At 45.3% G+C, this 12504-nt stretch overlaps 1 protein-coding gene across 5 annotated transcripts in view; it reads left to right on the forward strand.

Moving 5' to 3' along the window:
- Positions 1–12504, forward strand: part of SLC4A5 (solute carrier family 4 member 5) — a 126529-nt gene that overhangs the window by 108505 nt on the left and 5520 nt on the right. For all 5 annotated transcript variants that reach the window (XM_059942568.1, XM_059942567.1, XM_059942570.1 and 2 more), the window contains 3 exons: positions 8050–8118; positions 8599–8772; positions 11047–11196. In XM_059942568.1, the coding sequence (XP_059798551.1) occupies positions 8050–8118; positions 8599–8772; positions 11047–11196 (393 nt within the window). The remainder of the gene's footprint in view (positions 1–8049; positions 8119–8598; positions 8773–11046; positions 11197–12504) is intronic.

A 12504-nucleotide genomic window follows, 5' to 3' on the forward strand; every position in this document is an offset into this window, starting at 1 on the left:
ATGTGTCCTGTGTCTCTTCTTATAAGAACCAGTCGTATTGAATTAGGCTTCACCCATATGACTTACTTTTACCTTAATTACCTCTTTAAAGGACCTATCTCCAAATTCAGTCACATTCTGAGGTACTAGAGGTTAAGTAACATATGAATTTGCCGGGGCGGGGGTGTGGGGGGTAGTTAAGGTGCAGTGGTTCTTTGGCAGCCTCTCCGCAAAAGTGGATATTCCCTGGCCGTTTAAAACACTCTTTTAAATAAACAAAATGCCTGCCCCCCACCCCCGTATGTAATCTGTTTCCTGCAAAATGGAAACATCCATTAAAAAAATACTCAACCTCAAACCTGTTTGGTTGTGCCCAGCACCAGTTCTCAAGCCAGAAATATTTTCCATTGTAAACAAATCAATTAACATCATGGTTCTTTAGTCTTTGTTTTTTTACAAGCTTACCGCGAATGAGCTTGTAAAAAGATATTCAAAGGGAAAAATAGCTGCAAAAGATTGGGTGGCTACAACTTAGCTTAATTCAAGAAAGGAAAGCCTTCCGAAGGCATTAAGGGAAAGGGCCACTGACAGATCATGTCGCGGAGTCTTAACCACTGCGCCACCAGGGAAGTCCCCTGCTGCAATTTTCGGCACAAATGTTGTAACTTCCAAGCTGTAGACTGTATTTCTGTATTAATTTATGCATCTTATAAAAACAAATGGCAGGGGCTTCCCTGGTGGTGCAGTGGTTAAGAATCCACCTGCCAATGCAGGGGACACGGGTTCGAGCCCTGGTCTGGGAAGTATCCCACATGCCGCGGAGCAACGAAGCCCGTGTGCCACAACTACTGAAGCCTGCGTGTGTAGAGCCCGTGCTCCACAGTAAGAGAAGCCACAGCAATGAGAAGCCCAAGCACTGCAATGAGGAGTAGCCCCCACTCACCGCAACTAGAGAAAGCCCGCCTGCAGCAACGAAGACCCAATGCAGCCAAAAATAAATAAATATTTTTTTTAATAAATAAATTATTATTATTATTTTTTTTGCAGTCCAGTGGTTAGTTAGGACTTGGCACTTTCACTGCAGTGGCCCGGGTTTGATCCCTGCTCAGGGAACTAGGATCCTGTAAGTCTCCCAGCACAGCCAAAAAAAACCTAAATGGGCTCTATAAATAGGATAAGATGCCAGATATGGGGAAATATTCATTATTGCTTTGACTGTCATGAAAAAGTTTTTATGGGGTTTATTATAGCTCCAAATGCTCTGATATTGTCTTTGCATTCAATCACAAAAGGATATGAAAAATTTGCCTGCTCATGTTCTTTTACAGTGAGAGGAAAAATATATATAATCATTTTATTTAACCACTAATCTATTTGATAAGTTTTATAGCATGGAAGACATCTAGATTTTTATTGATCATAAGATTTAAGATTTCTGATTTGATTGTATCAAGGTATATATCAAGGCTTTCAAAACTGTTAGGTGATTAAAGCATTATGACTAGCTGACACCAGTACTAAATATGAGATTGATTTTAGGTAAAGGAGAGATATTTGGTATAGCCAGTTAAAGAAAAATACAACTTAATCCAGATCTGAATTCTTAGATTTAATCCCAGAATTTATTTCCAATTAAGAAAATTTTCCATAAAACTTGTTTAACTTTTTGCAACTGTAAGGTTGCCTAGTTCTGTCAAATTAGGCATAGCCAAGTACTAGACTCATAGAGAACTTACACTAGAGAGCTGTCTACCCAAGACCATACTTTAGTTGAAATTTTTAATTCTTATTTATGTAGCCAACAGAAGAGAGTTCCCCCTGATGCTACAAATTCAGGGGGTGCAAGTTGGATCCTAGTTACTAGTGGTTTATTTTTATTAATTTTTCTGTATCACTTATTAACTTCACCTATTTTTGTACCAGTTCCTCCAGTAGAGTTCTGTTCCAGGGCTTCTCAAATTTTAATGTGTATTCAGAACTAGAATAAAAAATTTCACAGTTTGTATGGAAACACAAAAGATGCCGAATAGCCAAAGCAATCTTGAGAAAGAAAAACGGAGCTGGAGGAATCAGGCTCCCGGACTTCAGACCATACTACAAAGCTGCAGTAATCAAGACAGTATGGTACTGGCACAAAAACAGAAATATAGATCAATGGAACAGGATAGAAAGCCCAGACATAAACCCACGCACATATGGTCACCTTATCTTTGATAAAGGAGGCAAGAATATACAGTGGAGAAAAGACAGCCTCTTCAATAAGTGGTGCTGGGAAAACTGGACAGCTACATGTCAAAGAATGAAATGAGAACACTCCCTAACGCCATAAACAAAAATAAACTCAAAATGGATTAAAGACCTAAATGTAAGGCCAGACACTATCAAACTCTTAGAGGAAAACATAGGCAGAACACTCTATGACATAAATCACAGCAAGATCCTTTTTGACCCACCTCCTAGAGAAATGGAAATAAAAACAAAAATAAACAAATGGGACCTAATGAAACGTAAAAGCTTTTGCACAGCAAAGGAAACCATAAACAAGACGAAAAGACAACCCTCAGAATGGAAGAAAATACTTGCAAATGAAGCAACTGACAAAGGATTAATCTCCAAAATTTACAAGCAGCTCATGCAGCTCAATAACAAAAAAACAAACAACCCAATCCAAAAATGGGCAGAAGACCTAAATAGACATTTCTCCAAAGAAGATATACAGATTGCCAACAAACACCTGAAAGAATGCTCAACAGCATTAATCATTAGAGAAATGCAAATCAAAACTGCAACGAGATATCATCTCACACCAGTCAGAACGGCCATCATCAAAAAATCTACAAACAATAAATGCTGGAGAGGGTGTGGAGAAAAGGGAACCCTCTTGCACTGTTGGTGGGAATGTAAATTGATACAGCCACTATGGAGAACAGTATGGAGGTTCCTTAAAAACTAAAAATAGAACTACCATACGACCCAGCAATCCCACTACTGGGCATATACCCTGAGAAAACCGTAATTCAAAAAGTCATGTACCACAGTGTTCATTGCAGCTCTATTTACAATAGCCAGGACATGGAAGCAATCTAAGTATCCATCCACAGATGAATGGATAAAGAAGATGTGGCACATATATACAATGGAATATTACTCAGTCATAAAAAGAAACAAAATTGAGTTATTTGTAGTGAGGTAGATGGACCTAGAGTCTGTCATACAGAGTGAAGTAAGTGAGAAAGAGAAAAACAAATACCATATGCTAACACATATATATGGAATCTAAAAAGAAAAAAAAAGAAAAAAATGGTCATGAAGAACCCAGGGGCAAGACGGGAATAAAGACGTAGACCTACTAGAGAATGGACTTGAGGACACGGGGAGGGGGAAGGGTAAGCTGGGACAAAGTGAGAGAGTGTAAAATAGATAGCTAGTGGGAAGCAGTCGCATAGCACCGGGAGATCAGCTCGGTGCTTTGTGACCAGCTAGAAGGGTGGGATAGGGAGGGTGGGAGGGAGACGAAAGAGGGAGGAGACATGGGGATATATGTATATGTATAACTGATTCACTTTGTTATAAAGCAGAAACTAACACACCATTGTAAAGCAATTATACTCCAATAAAAATGTTAAAAAAAATTTTAATGTGTATTAAAAATCACCTGGGAATCTTGTTAAATGAAGATACTGACTCAGTAGGTCTGGGGGGGGCGCCAAATTTTGCATTTTTAAAAAAAAACATTAATTTATTTATTTGGCTGTGCCAGGTCTTAGTTGCGGCACTCGGGATCTTTAGTTGAAGCACGCAGGATCTAGTTCCCTGACCAGGGATCAAACCTGAGCCCCCTGCATTGGGAGCATGGAGTCTTAACCATTGGACCACCAGGGAAGTCCCCCAAATTCTGCATTTTTAACAAACTCACCAATGGTACCAAATCATGCTGGTCCAAAGGTCACAATTTGAGCAGCAAGGAACAAAATCACCCCTCTCTCCGTATCACCTCTCTCCGTATCAATGGATGTTTAGACTGATATTAGATACAGTGATGTTTATTAGAGGATCAGTGATAATGTTGCAGGAAGGGGGACCCCTTCCAGGGCCCAAGAGTGGGCTCTTGTCTAACACGCGGAAATGAATTGTCTGAGGAGGTACACATGCTGACAAAGCAAGAGACTTTATTGGGAAGGGGCGCCCGGGCAGAGAGCAGCAGGGTAAGGGAACCCAGGAGAACTGCTCTGCCACATAAAGTCTCAGGTTTTATGGTGATTGGGTTAGTTTCCGGGTTGTCTCTGGTCAATCATTCTGACTCAGGGGACTTCTTGGTGGCGCGCGCGTCGCTCAGCCAAGATGATTCCAGTGAGGATTCTGGGAGATTGGTAGGACATATGGATTGGCGTCTCCTCTCTCCTTTGAACTTTCCCGAATTCTTCCTGTTGGTGGTAGCTTATTAGTTCCTCATTCCTTACCAGGACCTCCTGTCGTAAGATGACTCATGTGAGCGGCTACTATCTTGCCTGGCCAGGGCGGGCGGCTTCGGTCAGTGTTTCCCCTAACAATAATCTTCAGTCCTTCCATCACCAATTTGCAAATATTTGGTTATCTTGCCAAATGAGGGCACTGAGGGATGAAGTGACCATGTATCTGAGGGGCAGCATAAATGGCTTACACACTCAGTTCTGCAGATTCTCAGTTCATCCCAAGCCCCAAAGGTTTTTTGTTTGTTTTGTTTCAGTTTTTGCTTGCAACTCACCACAGCTCATTAAGACTGTGGATTACTGTGTTCTGCCTCAGAGGAACTCCTGACCGTGTGGAAGTGCCCCCTCTGGTCCCCATGTTGTTCTCATGATCTCAGCCTCAAATTATATGGGAAGGCTGTGATGTCCTTATGTTTATAGGGCTGTGATCCTTGTTCATTGCTTTAGCAGGTGGTATAAAGCTGACACCAGAGGCACCTTTTTGCCACTTGACTGTGTCACTAATATTTGAAAAGGGCCTTTCCCTGGAGATCCAAGAAAGATTTGCACCGATTAATCTAGAATTCTAGATCACAGCACTATCACTTGTGATGTCATGGGCCATTGGGATTTTCTGAGAAAGCTGCTTCAGCCTGCAAATGACAAGACTGGAGACAATTTCCTAGGCTTGATAATGAGGTGACTTGATAATCAGTCACTGGTAACTATAAACTAAGACAACTCAGTTTGATGTGGTTTTCACACTCATTAGGGTGAAAGGGAAGTTTGTTTTTTTTAATTTATTTTTGGCTGTGTTGGGTCTTCGTTTCTGTGCGAGGGCTTTCTCTAGTTGCGGTGAGCGGGGGCCACTCTTCATCACGGTGCGCGGGCCTCTCACTATCGCGGCCTCTCTTGTTGCGGAGCACAGGCTCCAGATGCGCAGGCTCAGTAGTTGTGGCTCACGGGCCCAGTTGCTCCGTGGCATGTGGGATCTTCCCAGACCAGGGCTCAAACCCGTGTCCCCTGCATTGGCAGGCAGATTCTCAACCACTGCACCACCAGGGAAGCCCCGAAAGGGAAGTTTTAAGCCATCTTAAATTTGTGTTGTTACAGATTATAGCTTGGTCTTTTTTAAAAAATTAATTAATTTATTTATTTTTGGCTGCGTTGGGTCTTCATTGCTGCGTGTGGGCTTTCTCTAGTTGTGGCAAGCAGGGGCTACCCTTTGTTGCAGTGAGCAGGCTTCAGTAGTTGTGGCTCATGAGCTCTAGAGCGCAGGCTCAGTAGTTGTGGCGCAGGGGCTCAGTTGCTCTGCGGCATGTGGGATCTTCCCGGACCAGGGCTCGAACCCGCGTCCCCTGCATTGGCAGGCGGATTCTTAACCACTGCCCCACCAGGGAAGCCCCTATAGCTTAGTCTTTTATTTAAGATTTTATTTCTCTGTTAATTGCTCCCACACTTTGAGGCTGATTAGTACAGATTTTTTTTTTTGTTTATTTTCCCATTATAGGTTATTACAAGATATCGAATATTGTTCCCTGTGTTATACTGTAAATCCTTGTTGTTTATTGTATATATAGTAGTGTGTATCTGTTAATCCCATATTCCTTAACTTATTCCTCCCTCTCCCTCTCTCCTTTGGTAACCCTAAGTTTATTTTCTTTGTGAGTCTGTTTCTGTTTTGTTTTGCTTTTTTAAAAGTAGATTTATTTATTTACTTATTTATTTGGTTGCACCGGGTCTTAGTCGCAGCAGGCATGATCTTTATTTTAATTTTTTTAATATGAATTTTAAAAAATAAATTTATTTATTTATTTATGGCTGCATTGGCTCTTCATTGCTGTGCGCGGGCTTTCTCTAGTTGTGGCAAGCAAGGGCTACTCTTTGTTGCAGTGCACGGGCTTTTCATTGTGGTGACTTCTCTTGTTGTGGAGCATGGGCTCTAGGCTTGTGGGCTTCAGTAGTCGTGGCTTGCAAGCTCTAGACCACAGTCTCAGTAGTTGTGGCATATGGGCTTAGTTGCTCCGTGGCATGTGGGATCTTCCAGGCCCAGGGCTCAAACATGTCGCCTGCATTGACAGACGGATTCTTAACCGCTGCGCCACCAGGGAAGTCCCAGGTGTGCTCTTTAGTTGCGGCTCACAGGCTCCTTAGTTGCGGCTCACCAGCTCCTTAGTTGTGGCTTGTGAACTCTTAGTTGCAGCATGCATGCAGGATCTAGTTCCCTGACCAGGGATCAAACCCTGGGCCCCCTGCATTGGGAGCGTGGAGTCTTAACCACTGCACCACCAGGGAAGTCCCTGTTTCTATTTTGTGTAAAGATTCATTTGTATGACTTTTTAGATTCCACATATGTGATATCATAAAATATTTGTCTTTCTCTGTCTGACTTAGTATGATATTCTCTAGGTCCATCCATGTTGCTGCAAATGGCAATATTTCATTTTTTATGGCTGTGTAATAGAATAATATTCCATTTTGTATATACATATATATCTTATTAAAACAATAGTCTGTTGATGGGTTGAAATTTTTACCTTATTTCATAATTAGGCAAAAACTTCATAAGCCATGTACAAATGGAATGATGCAATGCGCCCAGATTTCCTTTCTTTAAATTCAAGTGTTGTAGTTTAAGGTTTATAGCATACGGGTCCAAATCACGCTTTGTGTTTAAAAAATGAACACAGCCTAATTTATTTTAAACGAGAGGTTATCGATTTGTTTGGATTTGCCAACATTCTTAAACGGCTTCTGAAAGTTGGATGCAGTACTTTGTGTTCTCGCAAGTGCTCAGCACAGCAGCCCTGGGAGCGAGCAGAGCAGCCTTGCTCGCAGCGGTGAGCCACGGGCGCAGGTAGAGGGAAGGCTGAAGGAAACAAAGACTCAGCTCGGAGGGACATACCTCAAAAGTCTTCTAAAGAGTCACAATGATGACTGTACAACAGTACGAGTGACATGACCCAACTTTTGAAAAAGCCAACAAACTACCTGTGAGCATGATGGGAAGGCGAGATACCCACCAAACCATCAGCAGTTGGTTGTCAGCCAGTAGGGGTTACTTCATACACTTGTGTTGATTCTTTTTTTACCTGATCGTATATGATGCACGAGCTTTTGTTCATCAGCTGGTACTCCCCACTCATTAGTAGGTCAGCTCATGAAAGGTCCCCAGCCCCCTGCAAGCTGAGCAATGCAGTTTGCGGGGGGGGGGGGAGCCTTAGGTGGCACTGGAGGTGGGAAGGGGCTGGCAGGAATGAGCAGTCTGTGGAGATCTGCTGTGTTCCAGAAGGTGTATCTTCAGCCAGACCACATGGCTTCTGCAGGGCCTAAAGGGGGTGGGGGTGGGGGGACCAGGCTGGGAGAGCAACTGTCCACTGGGCTAGAGAAGAGGGCAGGAGAGCCCCAGAGACCATCTCCTTCCCCAGTGACACTCTGGCTCCAGATCTGCTAGCAGACACTTCATTCCTCCAAACATCCAACTCTTTCACCACTTGGAGAAAGCCAGGGCTGACCAGGCTGCTTCTGTGGCTCAGCAGACACGGTCATCCTGAACAGGGTGGCCAATAGCCTGCCTTGGGCGGAGGCCAGTCCAGAGCTCTGCTCCCCTCTCTCATTTCAGTACATCCCGTTGCCAGTGCTGTATGGAGTCTTCCTCTACATGGGTGTGGCCTCCCTGAATGGCATCCAGGTAAGGCTCTCCCCTTAGGTCCTCTAATCCTCATTTTACAGATGAGGAAACTGAGGCTCAGAATTCAACACCCAGATCGAGCTGACTCCTATGAGCATTTCACTACACCTCTCTCTTCTCTAAGGCAATTTGCACAGAAGAAAACATTTTGTTTTGTTCTGTTCTTTATTTACCATGATACACCAGACGTCTTGGATAGCTTGTGTTGCTGTTAAGTTGCATTTTCCTTGAGTGTGGGCAGTGTTTACTGGGGCCAGCGCCAGGGCTGTAGCCCTCACCAAGGGCTCAGCACTCCCCCAGCATAAGATCTCATTGTACATCCTCCTAGACCTCCAGTCCCCTTCCTTTGCATCCTTAAGGCCTGACCAGGGGCTCCCCTCTATGAGACCCCACTGCAGCACCCATTTCACCAGACCCAAGCCCCCAGCAGGGCCACCAGGGTCCCCATGGCCTGGCTGAGCCTTCCTCTGTCCTCACCAGTTCTGGGATCGCTGCAAACTCTTCCTGATGCCGGCCAAGCACCAGCCGGACCATGCCTTCCTGCGGCACGTGCCCCTGCGCCGGATCCACCTCTTCACCCTGGTGCAGATACTGTGCTTGGCTGTGCTCTGGATCCTCAAGTCTACGATGGCCGCCATCATCTTCCCAGTCATGGTAAGATGAGCGCAGGCTTCCCCGTCGTGTTCAGCAGATTCAGCCGGGGAAGGTGTCCAGGGGGAGACCCACCCTAGCTTTCTCCTCCACAGTGGCCTGATTCTCTCGGGGTCACAAAGGCAGGCACTGATGAAGATTCGGGTTGTGACTCCAGGCCAAGTAGAGCTGGGGTGCGGGGTGTGTGTGGTGGAATGGAGAGGAGAGAGGGGGAGGGAAGCTGTATGTGGTGGATGGTTGCTGTAGTGACAGCCCACACGCCCGCCTCCACCCAGCTCAGGTCAGGGCGGCTCAGTGAGAATGCAAAACCAACCAACTTCCCCAACTCTGGGGTGCGATGGAGAAGCTGGGCAAATTCAACAAGGAGACTGAGTTCCCCACTGCCAAAATTCAAACCAAGTGCAGAAGTAGATCTACACTAAATATAATTCTTCACCCTTCAATATAACTGAATTTGAAAAGATAAATGGGGGGATGGGATGGGGAGAGCTAGAAATAGAGATTTAGAACTTCAAAGTCCAATGTCATTAACATGTCATTGTTTGGAGAAGCTGGGGAAAGTATGTGAGCATTCTTTGACTATTCTTGAAATTGTGTAAGTTTGAAATTATTCCAAAATTAAAAGTGAAAAGAAGAAAAGCCAACAACATGTTGCATCTGGCACCTAGATCGCCCATGGAGGGCAGTGGCCTCTGTCCCTGCTGGGGCATGGGGAATGGGAGGGGGGACTGTGGGCTAATGCTTGGGGGAAGCCCTAGGTGGGCCCTAAAGCCTGCAGGGCTGGATTAGGGACCAAAGTGAGGACACAGAGTAGGATCTGAAATATCCTGGCAGGGTTCTGAGTCAGTGATTCTTGACCCTGGCTGCTCATAAGAGTCACTTGGGAGCTTTTTAAACGCACATGCGCCCAGGCCTCAGCCCAAATCAATTAAGTCAGAATCTCTTAGAGAAACCCAGGCATTGGTATTTATAGTAAGTCTACAGGTAAGCATAAATGTGCAGCCAAGGTTGAAAACCACCACTCTAGGGAAAGTGAAATGGACCCTCCCCAACAGTGCCCTCATGGGTTTCAGAGGTGAGGAGGGGAAAGGATCGTCACAATTGGCATGTACTGAGTGCTATTTCATTTAGTCCATACCTTCGCTAAAGAACTACCATTTTATAGACTGGAAAACTGAGGCTCAGAGAGCATGTGTGAGTGATTCAAGTCACACAACCAGGAAGGAGCAGAGCCAAGATTCACACCTTCCCCCATATTGATACTTTTTAACTTACATGCAGTAAAATTGACTCTGCCATTCTATGAGTTTTGACAAAACACAGAGTAGCGATTCCACCACCATAGTCATGATACAGAGCAGTTCCATCACCTCTAAAATTCTGTGTTGTCCCTATGTAGACAGCCCTTCTTCCTACCCTTGCCCTTAGCAACCATGCTCTGTTTTCAGAGCCAGGAATTTTAAAAACCAGGTCTGACCAACTCCCGAGCTCTGCTTGCTCCCAAGACACAGGGTCAGTGAAGACCCAGTGTTAAATCCAGCTGGATGGTTTTCTCCCTGACCTCATCTAATGGCTAGTTCTTGGTGGTGAAAGGACAATATTCATAACTAGTTACTTGGACCCATTGCATTTATTAGAAGGTCAGTGTTTAATCTTCTCCAAAGAGCACATGTTTTGCCTTTGTTTATCCTGAACAGAACCAAACTTTCTAGACTTTCCTTTAAAAATTCTAGATATGCCAGTATACTTTATTCAGTTTGTTAGCAGAGAGATTGGCAGCTCTCAGAAATGGGGGCATGGGGGACAGTTGGTCTCAAAGTGTAATCCCTGAATCAGCGGCATCAACATCTCCCGGCAATCTTGTTAGAGATGCAAATCTCAGGCCCCACCCCAGACCTTCTGAGTCAGAAACTCACCCAGCACCTAGCAGTGTGGGTATTAACAGCCTGCCAGGTGATTTGATCTAAGCTCAAGTCTGAGAACCACTAATTTAAAGAATAACTGTAGTTCTCCACCCATGGTCCCCATCTGGCTCCCCACCTCAGCTGTCACAGGCTCTGTGCCTCTGGGTCACTGGTAGGCATCGCCACTCAACTGAGCAGAGGCTGGACGAGAGGAACCAAGATGGGTGGGAGGTGAACAATGGTTTGGGGGAACTTTGAGAATGTTCCAAAGATACCAGAAAAAGTCCCTGAACATAGCTGAGTGAGGGAGAAAAAAAATTGTGCCCAAGTTTGGGGCCTTGAGCCCATGGTTTTCTCTGAACTCTCACCACAGATCCTGGGCCTCATCATCGTTCGAAGGCTTCTGGACCTCATCTTCTCCCAGCATGATTTGGCCTGGATTGACAACATCCTTCCAGAGAAGGAGAAAAAGGAGGCAGATAAGAAGAAAAGGAAAGGGGCCCATGAGCACAGTGACGAGGAGGTGGGGAGGATGTGAGGCCTGGGCTGATGGGAGGGATCAAGAGACCCTCCCTCCACCTCTGCCATGGCCAGGGTGGGGTGGCTTCTCAGGTAGCCAGGAGCGATTGCCTGGGCCCAGTGTCAGTCTGGTGTGCTGAGATCATGTCTATTCATGTGAATACCCTCAGGGTAGGCCAGAGTGAATGGGCTCTTGGGGCCATTACAACAGCAGTGTAGGTCCCTGAGGGGACAGGGCAGAAGACTCGGCTCCATCATGGAGGAGGTTATGAGGACTGACCTCCAAAGAACAGAGCAGGCCCGGGGGGAGGGTTCTAATAGGGACTCATTAGTAGACTGGACTCCTGGGCAAGTGGGAGGACTGGTGACAAGCCTTGCTTGGGCCTGTCCGTAGGGTCCTGGGCAGAGAGGTGGGGGAAGACGCATGTGGCCTCCTGAAAGGAGGGTGACTACATTCCCCAGATGCCTGGGACCACTCAGTCTCAGTTGCCCCATCTGCCCCTCTCTTCTCCCATGCTTCCTCCCCATCTCACCTCAAAACACTCAGGGAGTCAACAGACAAGAAGCCAGTCCAGAACTTATAGTAAATCACAAAATGTAGTGAAAAAGATTGTCTAGTTCAAGTGTTCATTACAGATGGTGAAACTGTCCCCCAAAAGGGAAGTGACTCACCCAAGATGGATGTATAGGCTAAATGTCTAGGAGGGAACTAAGAAAACCATTCCAACTTTGAATCTGATCATTTCCAACATACTAAGCTGCCCATGTCCTTCCTAACACCATGCCTGGCTCCCATTCTCCCAATTTGACCCAAACCCACATCCCTGCCTCCACTGTGAACTGTTCTCCTAGCAATCTTGCCTTTTGCAGATCAAAGCTGCTTATAGGCAAGCCCTTGCTGACTGATTGGTGACGACTAAACCATCTTCTGATGGTAGTGATAGGCCAAAATTCCCCTGGTCCTTAATTACTGTCCTCTTCCCAGAACATAAGAGGCCCATAATCCCCATTCACATGTTTTTCATTGATGATTTTTTTTGGACGTGCTGCACAGCTTGCAGGATCTCAGTTCCCTGACCAGGGAATTGAACCCGGGCCACAGCAGTGAAAGCCCAGAATCCTAACCATTAGGCCACCAGGGAACTCCCCCTTGTTGATGATTTAGACGACTTGCAAAGTTAGGTTCTGAGAACAAAGAAACTGAGAGTCTAAGTGCCTTTTAAAGACAAGTATTATTCTTTCACTGATTCATTCAATAAATATTTGAGTGGCTACCACATGCCAGGAACTATTTCAGGGGTGGGAAAAAGCA

The sequence above is a fragment of the Balaenoptera ricei genome, chromosome 13, assembly GCF_028023285.1.
Source record: "Balaenoptera ricei isolate mBalRic1 chromosome 13, mBalRic1.hap2, whole genome shotgun sequence".
Taxonomy (NCBI): domain Eukaryota; kingdom Metazoa; phylum Chordata; class Mammalia; order Artiodactyla; family Balaenopteridae; genus Balaenoptera; species Balaenoptera ricei.